General features: G+C 38.2%; 1 protein-coding gene across 4 annotated transcripts in view; it reads right to left on the reverse strand.

Annotated features, from left to right (window-relative positions):
* ANKFN1 (ankyrin repeat and fibronectin type III domain containing 1) overlaps positions 1 to 19840 on the reverse strand; it is a 503865-nt gene that overhangs the window by 20637 nt on the left and 463388 nt on the right. For all 4 annotated transcript variants that reach the window (XM_074223663.1, XM_074223664.1, XM_074223666.1 and 1 more), the window contains 3 exons: positions 15211 to 15361; positions 13043 to 13211; positions 571 to 737 (listed from right to left, as the gene is read on the reverse strand). In XM_074223663.1, coding sequence (XP_074079764.1) covers positions 571 to 737; positions 13043 to 13211; positions 15211 to 15361 — 487 coding nt within the window. The remainder of the gene's footprint in view (positions 1 to 570; positions 738 to 13042; positions 13212 to 15210; positions 15362 to 19840) is intronic.

Raw genomic sequence — 19840 nt, forward strand, 5'->3', positions numbered from 1 at the left:
TAGGTAATAAGAATCTGAAGCAAGACTTGAACTCAGGTCTTTCTGTTGCAGAAACACTATCTACCAAGACATTCTGCATCTATAGGCACTGGAGAGGAAATGATTAAGCCATGTACACACACACACACACACACACACACACACACACACACACACAGCCCTTTCCCTTCATGAATCTGAATTCCAATGAGAGGTTGGGGTGAGGAGGGATACAAACATATACAAAAACAAATTTGAAAATTTTTAAAGCTTCAAGGAGGTTTGATTGAAAAGGATAAGAGGTTTGGGGGAGAGGGATGCATAGGTTTAGAAGCAGAAGTGGCTTCATGATCACTTAGCCTATCTCTCCCCTGGTCAATTGAAGAGAAAATGTCAGTCCAAGAGATGATTTGTCTAAGGTTACCCAATTATTTACTGGCCAAGTCTTTGGAATGACAAATTCAATCCTTCTTTTACTCCATCTCCCCGCTTCCCCCATTTCTCTAGTTGAAATCTGTTGGGATGTAAGTTGGATTCTCATCTCCCACCTCTCACTTCCTCTCCTTCATCTCAACAGGAACCCAGAGTTACCTGTGCGTAATCTAAGACTTGCTGGTGTCTTTGCTTGGCTGCTGCTACTTCGCTGTCTGAGATCGCTTCCCTCAGGGATTGCTGGGTATTCAGAGAATCGAGCTCCGTGACAGCAGAAAGGCGGCAATACAGACTAATAAATTTCTCCCTGTAGCTACAAAAATGAACTGGAAAATGGACAAGCAAAACAAAACATGTTAAGATCTGGTATCAAAATAGAGAAATTCATACCTTGGAGAAAACAAGTTGAATGAAAACATGATTTATTAATCTGATCAGTGGAAAATATTAAGCCATAAATAAATTATAAATCTGCTCTTAAGGGGCCAGTTGTCTGGCTTTAGTCAGACAGTTTTTCCTTTTAACATTTTTTTTACCTAGTCCTGGGTAAAACACAGGGAAATGGTGTAGCTAAAACCAGAGTTTATGTGGACTTTTCCCTCATGAATGAAATATATATGTAAATATACATAATTATTTCTTTTGTATATACTCATATATGTATCTTTGTGTGTATATAAATGCACAAATACATTTGTCTATCTGTGTCTCTGCCTATCAAGTTTTTGCAGGGAGATTTGGACCTGTGATTTCATTGGTGTAGAAAACTCCTGGAGAAGGAAACATCATCATCAGCATCAATATTTATATTTGCCAAGTACTGGTAAGGGTTTTAAAAATTATTACCACATTTAATCCTTGCAAAAGCCCTGGGAAAAATTATCCCATCTCATAGATGAGGAAACAAGAAAACAGGTGATCACTTGCCTAGGGTCACACAGCTTCCTATGTCTTCCTTATTTACCTAGGTCTTCCTGACTCTAGGTCAAGCAGTCTATCTACCAAACCACCTGGCTGCCCCTAGGAATATTACTCTATCAAGGCAAATCAGAAAATGCTCTCCAATTTACAATATTCAAATTACCTAGGGCATTTATAGGTCTCTTGACCATGGTCACAAAACAAGTATCTATAAAAGGCAGGACTTGAATTTAGGTCTTCCTGACTCCAAGTCCAGGAGTATTCATCTACTATGCCATGCTGCCTCATACATACATTCTTTTCTCTGTCATTAATTCTATCTCCATTCCCATCTCTATCTTCATCCTGTCCCTGTTCCTATTTCATTCTCCTTTCCTTCCTCCTTCCTTCCTTCTTTCCTTCCTTCCTTCCTTCCTTCCTTCCTTCCTCCCTCCCTCCCTCCCTCTCTCCCTTCTGCCTTTCTTCTCTTCTTCCCTCCCTTCCTTCCTTCTTCCCTCCCTTCCTTTGTCTTTCTTCTCTTCTTCCCTCTTTCTTTCTTTCTTTCTTTCTTTCTTTCTTTCTTTCTTTCTTTCTTTCTTCCTTCCTTCCTTCCTTCCTTCCTTCCTTCCTTCCTTCCTTCATTTCTTTTTCTTTCTGTCTTATGTTCTTTCTTTCTGTCTTCCTTCCTTCTTTTTCTTCCATTTCCCTCATTGCCATCAATACCTTATGTGACTATATCTATATAATCTAAATTTATGTATGCATCTATAACTACACTGATATCTATATCTCTAGGGAAGAGAGATTGTTTTATTCTTTGTAGTTGTACCCTCAGTGCCTAGCACAGCATTTGACACACAGCAAGTATACAATAACTGCTTGTTGATTTATTGATATTTCACATTCATCAAATTAGAAAAATAAGTTTACTTATACCTTTAAAGGAAAAAAGGCACAGAAGCAAACTCAAAACCTGGGTTTGATTTTTAAGTTTGACTTTCACTAAAGCTCAATATTTTAGCCAAGACTAGAAATACTGAAACAAAAATATGAAGGTTATTCTTCTGGTCCCCCCATAGCCTGTCTTTGAAACCTTGAGTATATCTCTCTAAGGAGCCTGTCATGACTAGAGCTGGTTTTTCTTCCAGTCCTCTACACTGTACTGCCCCCCCCAACTTCTCCTGTGCCCCCCCCAACATTTAGCTTCTTTGGAAGTTACTGGGCAGTGAGCTCCAAGTAGGGCATGCCAAGGTTGGACCTCTTTCCCTTGAGGCCAATGGCAGCCTGGGGTAGGGGCATGGTAAGTAGGGAGGGATCAGCTGTGGCCTGAGTCCTTGGCATCATGGGGACATGCCCAGCCTGCTTCGAGGAGGTAGTTCCACCCTGATCCATGGAAGGGTAGCTGGCCCCAGACCACATTCCACACCTACTGACCAGCCTCTGATGAACAAGCCAAGCCCTGCTTGCTTACTTGAATTGCTCTTACTGGCCACACCTTGAAGCTTGCCCCCTCAGTGTCTCCTCCAAAGGAGTGAGACAACTGTTCTGAGTCTGGCAAGGGTCGTCCTTTGTCTAATCCTGGGCATTGTGCAACATGGAGTCACGTTTTCCTAAAATCTCATTTGCTCCCTCAGCAGATCCCTGCACTATTATCCGTGCTCTGATTCCAGATGGGAGTGGCCAGTCAGGCAGTCCGTGGCAGGCTTTTTCTTATTTGTTTCTTGGTTTCTTTGGTGAGGGGGACCAAAGGGAACATCTACCTCCTGATCTGTTAGTGGTCAGTTTGGTTAATAGGAGGGAGCGGCCTCTTAAATTTCTGGTTCTGAGACTGAGGCCTGGACACTTGGGACCAGACCCTTGGAAGTAAGTAAGCCACCCTCTCCTTCAGCTGCTCTACTCTAGCTTCCAGCCCTCGCTGGACTTGGATGAAGGAGATCCTGTTGCATCTGTCTCCTCTCCATTCATTCAACCATTACCTTCTGCAGGTGAGCTTCCTCACCTCTCATCTGAGTGATTACAGTGCTTTTCTAATTGTTCTCCCTGTCTCAAGTTTCTTCCTTCTCCAATCTACCTTCTTTTCTTACAGCCGATGAAATGATTTTTCTAAAACTCAGGTTTGACCAGGACATCCCCCTACTCTATAATTAACCTCCTGTGGCTCCCTATTACTTCAAAGGTTTTACAAAAACTTCTGGGTTTGGCATTTAAAGTCCTTCATATCCTGCCTCCTACCTTTCCATTAGCCTCCTTCAGAAATACTATGATTCAATCAAATTAGCCTTCATAATATTTCTTATTTCATCTCTTGTTGCCATTCATAGCTGTCCTTAAGCTTGAAATGCAAATTTTCATCCATTCTTCTTCTTAAAATCCCTATTCTCTTTCAGGATTCATCCTAAGTTCTATCTTCTAATGAAATCCTTCTTAGCCTTCCCAACTACCAGTGTTTTCGCCTTCTAAGTTTTTCTTATATTTATTTTGGCCATAGTCTTATGTATGCATATATATATATCTGTGTGTGTGTGTGTGTGTATATATATATGAACATGCTATTTCTCATGATGAAATGTAAGCTCTTGTCTTTGTGCCTTATATAGTATTCAGCACATAACAGGTGATTAATAAATGTTTGTTGAATAATTGAGAATACTGTATGCCATTTATAGGCAGCTAGGTGATTCAATGGATAAAGTACTGGGCCTTGAATCAGGAAGATGATGAGTTAAAATCTAGTCTCAGACATTTACTTGATGTGGGACCCTGGACAAATCACTTAACCCTATTTGCTTCAGCTTCCTTAACTGTAAAATGAGTTGTAGAAGGAAATGGCAAGCCACTTCAATATCTTTATCAAGAAAATGTCAAAATTCATAAACAGATGGACATTACTGAACAACAGATCATATATTCCCTTCTTTTATCACTGCCTACTTTTATCCTGTACTCCATCTCTGCAACAACCAAAGAGTAGGGCCATCTTCACAATTTATATTTTGCCCTGGCTATTGGAGATGGTGGGGCAAGGGTTTCCTTCCAAAGGAGCAGTGATGTGAACCCTGAAATTCAGCCTCGAAATGTAAGAGTTCACCGGTCAATCCATCATCTAATTGTATACAGTTTTTGAGATTTTGCCTCTCCATATGGCTAGCTTCCATTGAGATGTGTCCCAGTTAGGATATTCTGCAAATTAGATCCTTCCCAATATCTTTCATGTGCCATTTTTTGGGGGACAAAGCCTTTGATTTCATTGGTATCCAAAATTCCTTCACAAATGTAGATGAACAACTGCTCTGCAACATAAAGTTTTAAAAGGTTCCTTGGGGTGACTGAAAAGCTAAGTAACTTGACTATATATACATATATATATATATATATATATATATATATATATATATTATTTATCAGACTTTTATCCAGGTTTCTTGATTCTGAGGACTCTATTCATTAGACCATGCAAACTTTCATAAGCCATTTGGCTCTTCCTTAAGAATATACTATTATTGTTTCCATACTTAATGGTCTGAGACATTGGACAAACTATCTAATGTACTGTCTAGTGAAGGGGACTAATGAATCCAACAGTAGATGGAAAGAATGAGTTCTACTCCCTCTGCAGAGGTGAGAAAACACTAACTCTTATCCCAAAGCCATGGCCACTCAGATCTTCGCTCCAAAGGACCACTTTTATTCCATTTCATATTGTGCCACTCTGTTTTAGCTTATTTCTTACTGTTAACTTATTCCCAAATTAGCTTACTCTAAGTTGGGTTATTTTTTGCAATCTACTGTAGAGTCACAGAATATGAACCATAGAAGTTTCTATGACATTCAAGTTTTCTTTTGTCCCTAAACAGCCCCATAAATCTGACCTCATGCTTTTCAAAGTAGGGATTATGTCCTGTTAGCACTTAACAGATGTCATCTTTTGGCAGGAGAGAGAATGAAATGTCTTAGAGCCACTCTTTCTAAGCCAAACCAAAATTTAAAACTAACAGCTAAATCTTTCTCTCTCTGTCTCTGTCTCTCTCTGTCCCTCCCTCTCTCTCTCCATCCCTTTCTGTCATTTCTGTCTCTCTTGGAAAAAATGGAAAGAAAGAAAAGAAAGAGAAAAGAGGAGAAAAATATGGAGTGGATCAAAAGACTTGAATTCAAATTCTACTGACTGAACAGCCTTGATTCCTCTGGCCCTCACTTCTATAACAGTCAGGTATAATGGTGTGGAGTTATGCAATCTCTAAGCTGCCTTCTGCCTCTCAACCCCACAAATTCCTTTCATGATGACATAAAGGAGAAGGAAAAGTTTAACTAAGTCTTTTAAAAAATACATCAGGCTTCTGGATCACGTGAAAAATAAGAGGATTAAACATCTTTGATCCTCATGACCTCTCAAACCTTTCCAAAACAGAAATTATGTACCAAAGATAAAGTAACTTCAGTTGTTTCTATGATTTAGGATACCTATAATGCAGAAGAAGGTTAAGAAAAACTTCAGACCCAGGAACTTATGCTCACTGACCCTAAGATCACCCTTTGCGGGTCTCCCACATTACCAGCAAGCAAGGCTACTTTGAGACTGGATCCACAAATATAACACAGATTTGCATTAAAATCCACTCCTATAGCCCAGTTCCTACTTCCCTCTTTCCAGGGCCATGGAAACTTTGGTTCCAGGCTGAGGAAGTCTTCCTGACCATAGCCCTTCAGGAGCAAAAGCTTCCCAGGGACTACAACCTGGAAGCACCAGTGCTGCAAAGCCCTGAACTACTGGAGCTAGAGAAAACTGGCTTTGCATTGTCAGTGCAAGATCAGAGAACAGAGGAACAGGGAGAGTGGACATGTCAATAGGGTAAGATACTATATGTGTGGAGGTGTATAGCATTCCATTAGACCTGAGAAAAATATCACAGGATTCAACTGGGGGTTAGCTCTGACCCAAATGTCGGTTGGGGACAAAGACATGGGCTATTAAAAGATGAATTGTCCAAAGTGGGAAGAGGTTAAGGACATTTGAGATCCAGTCCCTAGGGAAATCACAATCAGAGACAGGAAGTGAGTAATAAGGGAAATAAAGGGAGAGGGGGAGAAAGACTGAAAACACCAAAGATTACAGGAAGAAAAAAATCTCAGAAAACTTGAATATAAACAGATAAATCAAAAGGGAAAACAATAACAACAGAAGGAAATATAGCCTCCAGATCTAGTAAACAAGTTTAGGCATCTATGAATAAATATTGCAAAATAAAGGAAAATAACCCAACTCTGGATGAGAGAGAGAACCCTGTGGAATTTTAGAAAAACATAGAACCACAATATGTGATTCCTGATTCCTAAGTGGTTTAAAAGAGAAATGAGAATTATGAGAGCAGAATTTATGTCCACAAGTAAAAATGAAAAATGAATCTGCAATGTCAAGTCTCACTAAAGGAACAAAATAGGTAGCAACAGATCGGTAAAGAAAATACACAGAAGTGAAGGACAACCTAGAAGAAGAGTAGGGAAAAAACCCATAACATTAAGAAAAAATATGCTCACTATGGAAGCAAAAATATATGAACATCAAAGACAGGATGTATAGTGACAACATAAGAATCATGAGTCTTCCAGAAGAACATGTCAAGACAAAAAAAACTTTTAATACTATAATGAAGGAAATAATAGAAAAGGATTTCCTAGAATTAATGAATATAAAAAATGAAAGTTCAATTGAAATAATTTACAGATCATCTCCAGAAAAAATGTAAACCCTACCCAGGACATTTACAACTTTTTTTCTTATTGTGACTAATGCTAAAGAAGACTTTGAGGAGGGGACGGTCTCCTAGTGACCATGCCATCCATATGGCATTCCACAAATAATTTATAATGGAATCTCAACTGTGTTCTTATGGTTTTCAGCTAGTGTCTTTAATGTTGCTCAATAAATGCTAAAGCAGGTTCAATGATGATATAATATTGGTGGTTGCAGTGTCTGTGTGTGTGTTTATGTGTGTGTGTGTGTGTGTGTGTGTGTGTGTGTGTGTGAAGCAATGGAAAGTTTTAATTAAAACAATGTGAATCACAGTCATTTATTGATATGTTGGGCTCATACCACAATAATCTAATCACCTCTATGCCTCATGATTTATTAAATAAAATTAACTCTCATTGAACTCTTCCTCCTTCATGTTCGCCTCTGCCTCCATAATGACAGATTTAAGAATCAAATGGAAGGAATTTGAGGATTCATAGACTCATGGAGTTAGAACTCGATAGGATCTTTAAAATCATCTAGTAAAACACCTCCATTTTACAGTTGAGGATGTCAGGGCTCAGAGAATTTAAATTTCTTCCTAATATTACATAGGTAGTAAAAGACAATCAGAATTGAACCCAGAATCTCTGACTTAAATTCTGTCACTCTTTTATACCCTTAATTGCTGCCTCAATATTAGATATGGTATCTCAATATTATTTAGTGACATTCCTTCATTTTCTAAGGAGGAAATGGAGACAGAGAGAAAGGAAATAATTTGTCTGGGGGTCATATATAGCAAGTTAGTGGCTGAACAAGGGCTACTTCTCAGGTCAATTTCTTTTTTCCAAAATACCGTATTGCTTTAGTTGGCTACCAGATAGAATGTCAGAAGTTAGCTGAAACATAGGAAGGGGAGGGACATTAGGGGAATATTCTTCTTGAAGAGTCCCAGATTAGATTGACATTAAAAATCTTAGTTGGAGGGGAAGAAAGGAGATGACCTCTTGAGGTTACTTCCAATTCAAAGATTGTAGACTCAAACCTACATTGGAAGAAGAGAAAGTCCATCCCTCATGATACTGAAGACAGTGGAAAATCAGACCTTAGTTTGCACTATAGGAACCCAGTTTTAGGAAGAGAAGGATAACCTAATCTAACCATCTCTCTCTTTTTTTTCTTTTTTTAAACAAAGCACAGGATGAAACTGAAACCTTCAGAAGTTTAATGAATGAGTTAAGGTCACACTAGTAACAAAAGACAGAGCTGGGATTTGAAACTGGAAATTGACTCCAATGAGAACCTGGTTAGATTAATTCTACCTTTTTAGTCCTAAGGAACAGCATCAGCAATCTAAATAAAGTATGAATGAAAGTAGAGCTGAAAGTAGTCCATCTCTTAAATTCATTGACTAATTTCTCATCAAATTGATTGTATGGTTTCTTGCAGATTCCAGTAAAAAAAAGATGACTACCTCCTAGGATGCCTTCTGGGTTCCAAACCCACTTCTTAGATATTTCTTTGTAAATGGTTCTGCTTTCAGATTGAAAGTGTCAATTAATGAGCACAAGGGCTGAAACACAACACCATATTTTACCTTCTCCTCAGGGTTGTTGTGTAGATCAAATGATATATTTGTAAAATTATTTTCAAACCTTAGAGCACTATATAAATGTGAACTACAATAATAACAATAATAATGATTATTATTTTATCTAACTCAGTATATGTCACTCCATATAAACTAGCGGAAATGTCTAAAAAGCACAACAGATCTTTTTTCTTAGATGTCCTTCCTTTAGGTCTTTTTGACCTGAATTTGGCCAGCTAGTGCAATCAATACCCATGAACCCTCTTTACCATTGGTCTTTTGTCAGTTGTTACTATTCCAGTGTAAGGATGAGATGAGCTTCTCAAAATAGACTGGGTAAACCCTCAGGATGCCAGACTACTAGATAGAGTTTCCTTTTTTCCTTTGCATTCCTTTTGCCCCTGAAAAATGCTAAGATCAAAGATCTAGAGCTGGAATGAACCTTAGAACTCATCCATTTTACAAAGAAGGAAACTGAGGTCCAAGGAGATTATGTGAGCTACTCAAAGTCAATTTAGTTCCTCTAGTGAGTGTCTAGATACATACAATCTCTTACTGGGGGAGAAATTCTATCCTATTCAAGGTGATTTTTTTTGTTTATCAAGTTTTATTACTGGAAATTGATTTTAATGGTCAATATGGAATTTTCCATATCATGACTTTATTCATAAATGTATTTATTGGTGCTCCATGTTGTAGTCTCTATCAGAGTAAACCTATGAAGGAATGTCTTCTGTGGATTTGATGTTCTACCCAATCTTTACTGGATAAGCTTCATGATAATCCTGTTCAAATAAAATCCACTTAAGGTTGGAAAACACACAAAAGAAGTGTTTCTATGTCTGAGAAGCAGGCTAATGGTGATTCACTAAACTAATAATGAGAATATGATGTTTGCCAAATCTCCTATTCTTTTGCAAGGACATGGATGAATGGTAACAAGTCAAACTGAAATGATGGGAGACCTCTTATTATATGATAACAATGGACATTTTCCTATGATTTACACCTTTTAAAAAACCCATTAAATCTCTCATGTTGTTAATGGCTAGAGTTTCCTCACTTTGGGCTGCTTTCCCTACAATCCACCCTCATTTCTCAGAAATACTTAGCACATGTCCCCATTGCTTACTGTGAAACGATATTCAAGAAGCAGAAAGAGGTCCCTTTAAAAAAACAAACAAAAAACCCCTAACTAGCACTAGCTAATGAATCGTTAGCACCCTCTTTAGTTAGTCAGTTAGTCTGCAAACATTTATTAAGTGATTATGATTACTAAATGTTAGGGTCCGTGCTTTAAAGATGTATTGTCCTCCTTCCCCAGCAAACACACATACACATGCACACAGAACACTTCCATAGGGATTCCTACATAAAGTATTACTGTTGGTTTATCATGATTAGAGATGTTTTCAAGACCTAATGACTAAATGAAGAGGGAAAACTATAATAAAATACCTTTTGAAAAAAAAAGTCATGCTTACCTAGGTTGAGGAAAGCCTGTGCTTTTAATATTAACTCTTGATTCTGAAATATGAATAATATACTAGACAATTTATTAATTGTTTGCTAGTTAGATTATGTACCCTCAATTCCCAGGAAAAAAAATAACAAATGAATTAAAGTGAAGGGCATAATCTGTGACTAGGGAAAAAGAGGCTGGATGAGTGAGTTTTTTAGCAAACTGAAGCCATGACACCAGCCCCCCAAACTGGGCACAACCATTCCATTCAAGCAAGAACGTAAAGTGATGGAGAGAGTGCAGTTGAATTGGAGCTACCTCATCTTCAATTATGGGAAAACAACTCCAAGCTGGTGCCCCAGTGAGGATCTAGATGGAATGGTAGGGTGTGGTGGGCACTGAGAAGATGGCAGAGGGAGAATTATTAATTTCAGATTCACAGGCTAAGCACCATGTTTGTCAAAATTTGTGCCTGATGATACAATAGAAAGAACCCTGGCTTTATAGACAGAGGACCTGGATTCAAATTTCTCCTAGGCCATTTGTGGTTTATTTGACCTTGGGCAAATAATTTAATCTCCTCAGGCCTCAGTTTTTTCTGTAAAATTATTAGAATGACTAGAAATGGCTTCACCAGTCTGCCAAGGGATCTATCACACACACACACACACACACACACACACACACACACACACACACACACACAAACAAACATTAAAAATTTTGAGTAAAAATCAACAAGGAATTTTAGTACTTGGATAAAGATTTTAGAAACTAAGGTCAAGCTGAAATGAACTTGGTGGGAAAATTTAAGAATCAAAAGGAAAAAGGAGATTATGGAATATCCTTTATGATGGATCCTGGCAAGACCAGGGAAGTGTTGAGGATATGAAATGGGGGTAGAAGAGGGGTAGTTTAGCTGAGTCTTCCAATTTGAAATCCCTGATGTCTGATTTTACCACCATGAAGGGAGGTCTCTCATTCCTGCTATTGGAGGGTGATATCTAAACTGGCCAGTAAACGTTGTTCTGTCTGGAAAGATGATTTTCAGTCACAAGAATCAAAAAAGTTAGTTCTGGGAAGGAGTTTTATAGAACATGTAGCCCAAACCCCTTATTTTTACAATGGCAAATATTTTGGCTCAAACAAATGGACATCTTTTCTCAAAATCATACAACTCATGAAGGACAGCACAGCATAGTTCATAGACAACTGACCTCAAAACCAGGAAGATTCAGGTTTATGCATCACCTTTGACGCATACTGCCTGTGTGACCCTGAGCAAGTTACTTAATCTCTCAAGTATGGTAGACTTATTATTTGCACAGAAAGTGCCAATCTACTCTGACGGAGGGGGACAGTTTCCTCACTTGGGAGTTCTATACACCAAGGAAATCACAAGTTTGATTTTGTCCCTATTCTTATGAGACAGGGTTATAAAGTGTCAGAGCCAGGATTCAAACAGGACTTTCAGGTCCAGAACTCTTTCCCTTATTTTCTGAGACCTCCCTATCATTTGCAGCATGGCTACCCAGGATTTGGGAAACTGAGTGGAAAGAGAGGAATTCCTTCTAGTATTCCCTTTGGGTAGGGGAACTATCTTTCCAGGGTTAGAAGTGGAATGGCTATATGTAGTGGAATCCTCATCAGTTTCTAGATGAGACGTCCTGCCCTGCTTCTGGAGGATGAAGAAGGACACTCATCCAAACTGAAGTACAGAACAGTGGTGCTATTCTGTCCTGGAATAACAAGGCTTCTTGGCTGGGGAGCTCGTTAAATAGCAACATTCACAGGGAGGCTTATGGGGAGTAGGATGGCCAATGTTATTAGTCATGAGGCATAGAAGAAGTACAAAAAAATGAGAAGTACCTGCCATCCAGATAATGTCACATAATAGGCAACCTAGAATCCCAGTTTCTGATTCAGAAGGCTAATGTTTATATTGAAAGGATTCTTTACCTTCTCTACAAAACGACTACTATCTATTTTCTTTCTTTTTTTTTTTAATCAGTCCATACTATTGATGACTAGGAAAAATCAAGAGTATGTTTCAAGCTTTATGCTACAGTTCTGGACCTGGACAACAGTCAACTGCTGTATCTACTTCTAACTCTGGGGACTAGAAGCAAGCCTTGAAACCTCCATCTCAATCACCGACTTAGAAAGCATTCATTTCTATTGAACTAAACTCCCTTGCTAACTGACTCTTACTGATTTGACTACAAAGATGAAGTATGGGAATAAAGACAAACCAATGCTATTCCCATGCTTGAAGGTGATATAGGGACCTTCATGAAAACATAGAAATTGGGGCCTCGCTATTCATTTCAGAAAGTCAGAATAAGCTCATAATTTTCAGAAGTATGCATCCTTCTAACAATATTGCATCCCAAGAAACCCTGTTACATTGGGAGATATCAATTTCTGAAGTGAATGTTTTTAGACTGGAATTTCATTTTTCAAATCCAAATTTCACTGAAAAATTTTAAAAAAACAAAAAAGAAATATGAAAAAAATTATTGACCATCCAGGACTGCAGAAAATTTCTCCAAAGTGATGCAAACTCTTCATTTTTTTTTTTTTTTTTGGTGGTGTATGATGGGGGTGGGAGCTGGGGAACTCTTTTCATGACCACATCATTCTTGTATTTTCCCTTTTAAGAAAAGCAAGGACTGCCTGCAGCCTGATGACTATGAATTTTCTGTCTGGACTCCCCTCTCTGGCCTGCCTTTGCAAGTCCTCAATAATTACCCCTCAAGCACACACCATAGTCAGAGGGTTTTTGCTTTCTCACTGACTTGTACACAGTTCTAGGGAGGGCTGTTGCCAAAGCTATCATGTGATTTATTGGCCTTCCACTGGGACAAGGGGGGAACAGATATCACTTTGTGATTCGATTTGAAGGGGGCTGGGTTACTATTTCTAGGTGGAATAAGCTAGTATGTACCAAGTTCAAACATTTGAAGAGGGAGGTTAAGAAATCCTGAGTGCGGGGTGTAAGGATTATTCTGTCCTGGGGCCGTACAGACGTCGTCTGAGGCAGGGAGCAGGAGAAGAAAGGAGACATTGTGACCCATTTCCAACACCTCCTGTGTGTAGAGACGGAAGTGCCTGGCCTGTAGAAGGACACGCGCAGAGAAAAAATAGGAGAATTACAACATGGCACTTACATAAACAACACCAACCCGGCGTAAAACATCTAACAAAATTACATGACTTCAAGCTTGGAATTTTTATACAACATAAATATTAGGGTTCAGTCCATTTAATAATGCTATATAAAATCAAGATTTAAGGCAATAACGTTCCACATAAATGCTGAAAACAACATTTATGCTTGTTATAAAAAAAGCAGAAAATGATTGAATTCTGTGGGGTTTTTGAAATGATGAATATAATTACGTGGAACAGCAAAAATGGATTGAATTAAAAATCCACTACTTTCAATTTAGGTTGCTTGGGGGTGGGGGGAATGCAGTTTCTGGCCAAGGTCTGAGACAATTTTACTAGCATCAAAAAAAAAAATTGTTGCATGCAGTTAGGCAGCCTTCTCCCAACATGTATATACAGCCCAAGAGAATCACCAATGAAATGTGAGCCTCTTCGAACCTGCTAAGCCAAAGAAATCCTTTAATAGAATTGACTATCTTAAGGGGAACCCGTTCTTCATTCCAACAGTGGCTCCAACTGGAATAATATAGCTGTCTGCTTAATGACTCTGCTGTCAGCCATCTATCCCTTCTGCAAATATTTCAACTCAACACACATTTATTAAGTGTACACAATGAGCAAGGCACTGTGTGTAAGCTTGGTCCTGTCCGGTACCGTTTGTGGACTTTGTTCTTCCCCATCCCAGTGACAGTGTTATGTTGACCTTGCAATTCCAACTTAAAATTGCATTATGGCAGAGATAGAAGGGATTTCTCAAAGTTAACCAGTTAACTCATTCTTCCCATTGCTTGCCAGTCCCAACAGGTGTTTGATTATGTTGTTTTGTTTAAAAGTAGTTTTTCAAAAGACAAAGGTACATCCATATACTATCCTCATCTTTGAAAGATTCTTCTACTTATAGTCTTGAATGCTTTTGATATATCTTTAGGTAAGATGGAGAACATTTCAAGGGGAAAATCATCAACTTAAAACATTAATCAGAGGTTTAAATATGAGTTTTTATAGAACTTCTATATTTGTATCAGGACCAGAAAACCCTTTGACAACAAAAGTACTCTCTCTGAAGCAAGAGCCTGTAAGATATCATTTCAAATAAGACTATCTTTTAAAAGAACTATAACTAGGTTGGGGTGATTAGGGCTTTATTTCAGGGTCTCAGATTTAGAGACACTGAATTTAGAGGGCACCACTTTTTCAGAATCGAAATTTAGAACTTAGTACCTATTTGATGGCAATAATTATTTAAAATAGGAAGTTACCTAAAAATGGTGAGCTGGGGGAGTAACTTTTCCTCTCCCCTCTATTCCTTCCCTATACACTTCCTACAATCTAACTCCAGGGGGTATATTTTATACTGCTTAAGCATTCCATCCCCAGTTTGTATTACTTGACTCTGCTGCAAATATTTCTAGCTTTGACTCTCTGTTTTTGATTATGTGTCCATGTATATGTACTTGTACATACATGTGTATGTATGAATGCATCTGAATCTCAAAACAAGTCCTTGGTTATTTTATGTTGTTGAGATTAAATGTAGTAGGTGGTTAGGTGGCGCAGTGGATAGAGCACCGGCCTTGGAGTCAGGAGTACCTGAGTTCAAATCCAACCTCAGACACTTAATAATTACCTAGCTGTGTGGCCAATTAACCCTATTGCCTTGCAAAAAAAATGTACTAGGACAGAACCCAGGCAACTTTTTTGTTTTGTTTTAATTTTTTAGGTTGGGTATGAACTGGATGACCTTGAGGAGAGGGTGAGAAAGAGTCATTGTCTAAGCATTAATGAGGGGGGGGGAAGCAAAAGAATACAGAGGCATTTATTCATTTAGATATTATATTAACGACATGTAAGTGCACTTCACGACAGCATACAAACACCTCTTACTATTGATCTGACTACTAAGTATTTTTGTGCATAAAAGGTCAATATTGCAAAGTAGAATACCTGATGTAGAGGTAGATTGATCTGTTTCAGGAGAGCCCTCACTGCCATCTGGAGCTCATAGAAGAACAATTGAGTGGGGCAGTCAGAAGTATGAGCTATACTTTCCAAAGATTCAGGGACAGAAAGCTTCTGGATCCATTCCCACTCATCTCTGTATGGTGAGTCAAGTTAAAATTAGAAATAAAACAAAAGTTGAGTACACAGCTGAGAACTCACAGTAATACATGTGCAGAACCTGGTGTAACCCATTTGTGGTGGTGAAAACCTATCTGTGATGGTGTAACCTGAGCTGTTTATCATCCAAAGACAAATCCAAACTAGATCTGCCTCCTTCAGGTCACCTTTACTATCAAGCCTGTCATGATTAGGAGGAGGCAGGTTCTGTTTATATATGTGAACATTCCCAGGTCTTAGTTTTGAAATGTTTCAGACTTATCTTCTTGACCATTTCTATTTACTGTAGATTTTTCCAGAGTGTTCAAGTCCCATCTTTGACTGCGGGGGTTTTTGGTGGTTAGTTCAATGATTGGGAGACCACAGCTAGTTCTGATGCCAGCTGAGGCAAATCAATTCTAGGCCTCTTGGAACCTTGGAGACTAGTCTGGTTTCCTTTCCCTTCCAGATGCTTAAAGGGGGAGGGAGGGGAAAGAGAGGATCATAAAAACAGGCAACTTCATGGGGAAAACAGGGACCCAACTAGCCTTGGTATTAACCAAACTTCACAAAATGCCCATTTGACAACTTTATAGAGTACTGGGAAGACCTCTATGATCTGAGCAGAGTGAAGTGAGCAGAAACAGGAGAATAATTTACTCAAAGACAATATTATAGAGAAAAAACAATCTTGAAAGACTTCAGAACTCTTATGACTTCAATTATAAAACAGTTTATAGGACTGATGATGAATCACATACTCATCTGTTGTCAGAAAGGTGATGTACTTGGAATCCAGAATAAGATATATACTTTTGGATATGGCTAATCTGCAAATTTATTTTGATGTCCTATGTGTGGTGTAATGGGTAGAATAGCATTCCTGGAGTCAGGAAAAGTCATCTTCCTGAGTACAAATCTGACCTCAGACACTAGTTGCATAACCCTGGGCCCATCACTTTGCCCCATTTGCCTTAGTTTCCTCATCTGTAATGTGAACTAGAGAAGGGAATGGTAAATCACTCCAGTATCTCTGTCAAGAAAACTACAAATGGATTCATAGAGAACTGGACATGACTGAAACAACTCAACAACATCAACAAGAGTGTGTTTACTGTGCAGAGTTTTTTTTATTTTTAAAGGGAAAACCACAATTTGGAATTACACCCAAAGGATACCCTTTGACCAGCAATACCAACTCTAGGTCTGTATCCCAAAGAGATCATAAAAAATGGTAAAAAACCCATATGTACAAAAATATTTCTAGCAAATCTATAATGGCAAAGAATTGGAAATTGAGGAAATGCCCATCAATTGGGGAATGAAAGAACAAATTATGGTATATGAATGTGATGAAACTATTGCTCTCTAAGAAACTATGAGGGATGGGATTTCAGAATAGATTGGAAAAACTAGTATGAACTGATGCTGAGCAGAACAAGAAGAACATTGTGCACACTAATAGCACATTGGATGATGGTCAACTATGACGGACTTTTTCATTTCAACAGTACAATAATCATAGACAATTCTAAAAATCTAGTGATGTAAAAATACCATCCATATCCACAGAAGGAATTATGGAGTTTAAATGCAGGACAAAGTTTATTATCTTCATTTTTTAAAGTTTTCTTATGTATTACAACATGAATGACATGGATTTATATTTAGATGGTAATACATGTATAGTTTAGAGGAGAGGGGAGAGAAAGGAGGGAGAGAGGGAGAAAAATGTGAAATGCAAAACCTTGCCAAAAAATGGCTGAAAATTATATGTAGTTGGAAAAATAAATAGATAAAGAAATTTTTTAAATTAAAAAAGAACTAATAAATACTTTTTTTAAAAAGAAAAAGAAAATGGCCAAACAATAAACCATCTTCTGCTTTATTTGCATTTCTCCCAGTGAACATCTATCTGTAAGGGTCACACAGTAGGGGAAAGTGAAGGAATGGTTGTGCTTGTGAGGAGGGATCTGATCCTTATACCCATGGGAGACAGTATTTGAGGAATGATCAAGTTTTGGTGTATTATTTCTTGAAAAATGAAGTCTAGGCTCTTTTCCTGGTCATGACTTTCAGGTAGCCCAATAATTTTTAAATTATTTCTTCTGGATCTGTTTTTGGGAGCAGCTGTTTTTCAAATGAGATATTTCACATTTTCTTCTAATTTTTGACTTTTTTGGAAGAGTTTTATTTCTTCCTGATTTCTCCCAAAGTCATCAGCTTCCTTTAGTTCCATTTTGCATTTGAAGGAGTTATTTTCTTCAGAGATTTTTTATCTCCTTTTCCAGCTGACTATCTGCTTTTTTAAGGCATTCTTCTCCTCATTTGCCTTTTGTTTTGCTTTTTTTCCATTTGGCCTAAACTGGTTTTTAACATACTATTTTCTTCAGTATTTTTTGTATTTCTTTCATCAAACTGCTGATTTGTTTTTCATGATTTATCTACATTGCTTTCATTTCTCCTCCCAATTTTTCCTCCACCTCCCTTAATTGCTTTTCAAAGTCTTTTTTGAGCTCATCCAAAGCCTGAAAGTGGAGTGGGTTCTGTGGGTTCTCTTCCTTTTAATTTTGACTAGAGTCATAATTTGAAGTCTTTTGGAGATTTGGGTGGATGAGTTTCAGGGAAATCCTGCCTTCACACTGCCATCTTGGCTCTGCTCCCCCCCCCCCAAGGCCATCTTGGTTCTGCACCTCAATGTACAAATTTTGGAATCAAAGCATCCAACCTCAAATTCTAGCTTTGCCATTCATTACTTGGGTCACCATGGTCAAATCATTTAATCTTTCTAGATTTCTGGATGTCTATAAAATGATGGGGTATGATTGGACGATCTTCCAAATGTATATGCAGTATCCTAGTATCTGCCTTCCAAATGTTTCTGCTCAAGGAAGCTTCAAACTATCATCAAAGAGATTTTGGGAACTACTTCATTGGATCCTATTTTCCTTTTCCAGTATTATAGGGATTGACAAGATGCCCTTAAAATCTCCAAAGGAAAACTTTCTTCCTGTCTGTCTTGAGGAAGGAGGAAAAGGAGGTAATGACAAATTTCCTTCCATATGCCTGGGTCTTCTTTGTGACAGCCTGGCCACTAATCTGTGAATCATAGAGCCAAATTGATTATGGTATAAACTTTTTCATTAGAAAATACATTTTCTTTTCATCAACCATCTCTTCTACAAAGACTTTATTCTCATAATCACTGTGCTATTCTAATTCCTAAACAGGAAAATATTTTAATTCCTGAAGATTATTGAAACTATATTTGTGTGCATGCCCATCTTAAGTTTACTGTCCGATGTCACAAAAGCCTTCAGTCTCTAATTACTTTCACAAAATGAACATTCATGAGTTCTCTGAGTAATGAAGGACACTGAAAATGCATTTGATTGGCACATAGAACTATAAAACTCAAAGGTTCCAATGATCAAAATAATTTTTCAAGGTCCTAAAACAGAATGTAAGTTAGCAGCGAGAGGGAGGGTTATATATTAGTCCTGTCTGGGACACTTATAAGTTTGTATGAGCATTTATAAAAATGAGGTCATTGGACTAGTTGGTTTCTGACACACTTTTCTGTTCTAAATCTCTGATTCTATGACAGTCATGGGTAGTTGATAGGACCAGAGTAGGAAAAAATTGGCCACTGTTTACTACTCTTGCCAGGCCAGTAAGAAGACAAGGAGTCATCAGTCTTGTCTAGTTTCTCTCTTGTATGCAGAGCTGACAGTAGGTGGGTTCTAACAGGGAGCCCCTTCTCTTGATATTTCCCCCAAGGTATTGAAAGGGCAGGGATAGGCAATGAATGTTTTTGAATGATTCTTCCAACACCCTTAGGGAGTATTCTCGAAGGAGGTTATTGGAGCAAGTTTTGAGGGGCCAAATGGGTAACATACTGCACGATGAGAAGGCTTAACAGTTCTCCTTGCAATGTTGCTATGTTTAATAAATTATGTGACCACAGAAAGTTAATTGCCTATGTAATTGCCTATGGCTCACTCCACTTTGCATTTACTGCTTTGCCTGGTTTCAACTCCATGGAAAGATGCCCCTCCCAGGTTAAGCTCATCACCTCTAATCTCCTCATCCTGCAGTTAACTCAAGCCTTGAGTGACACCACCTCCCTTAACCTCTTCATCCTTCTGATTGGAGGAATGGAGGGTGGAGTATTGAACTCCTCCCAAAGCCTTCCTTTATAGAGAGTAGAAACTGGACTTTTTGGCTCACTGCTGTACTCTGTCTTATTTTTTTTTTCTACTGAGCATGATTCAATTCTTTTGCTTTCAGTACCAGAGAGCATTATGGTATAGTGGAAAGATTTCTGAATTGAGCCTGTGACAAATGTCTAGGCCCTCTAAGGTTTGCTGAAAGTTATTACTATAATTTTAATTGGGTACTAGTTGTAATGCTGGCTCATGTCACCAGAACTGGGCAATGTTTTAAAAAATGATGGGGTAAATGCTTTCAATGCCAA

The sequence above is a fragment of the Macrotis lagotis genome, chromosome 2, assembly GCF_037893015.1.
Source record: "Macrotis lagotis isolate mMagLag1 chromosome 2, bilby.v1.9.chrom.fasta, whole genome shotgun sequence".
Taxonomy (NCBI): domain Eukaryota; kingdom Metazoa; phylum Chordata; class Mammalia; order Peramelemorphia; family Peramelidae; genus Macrotis; species Macrotis lagotis.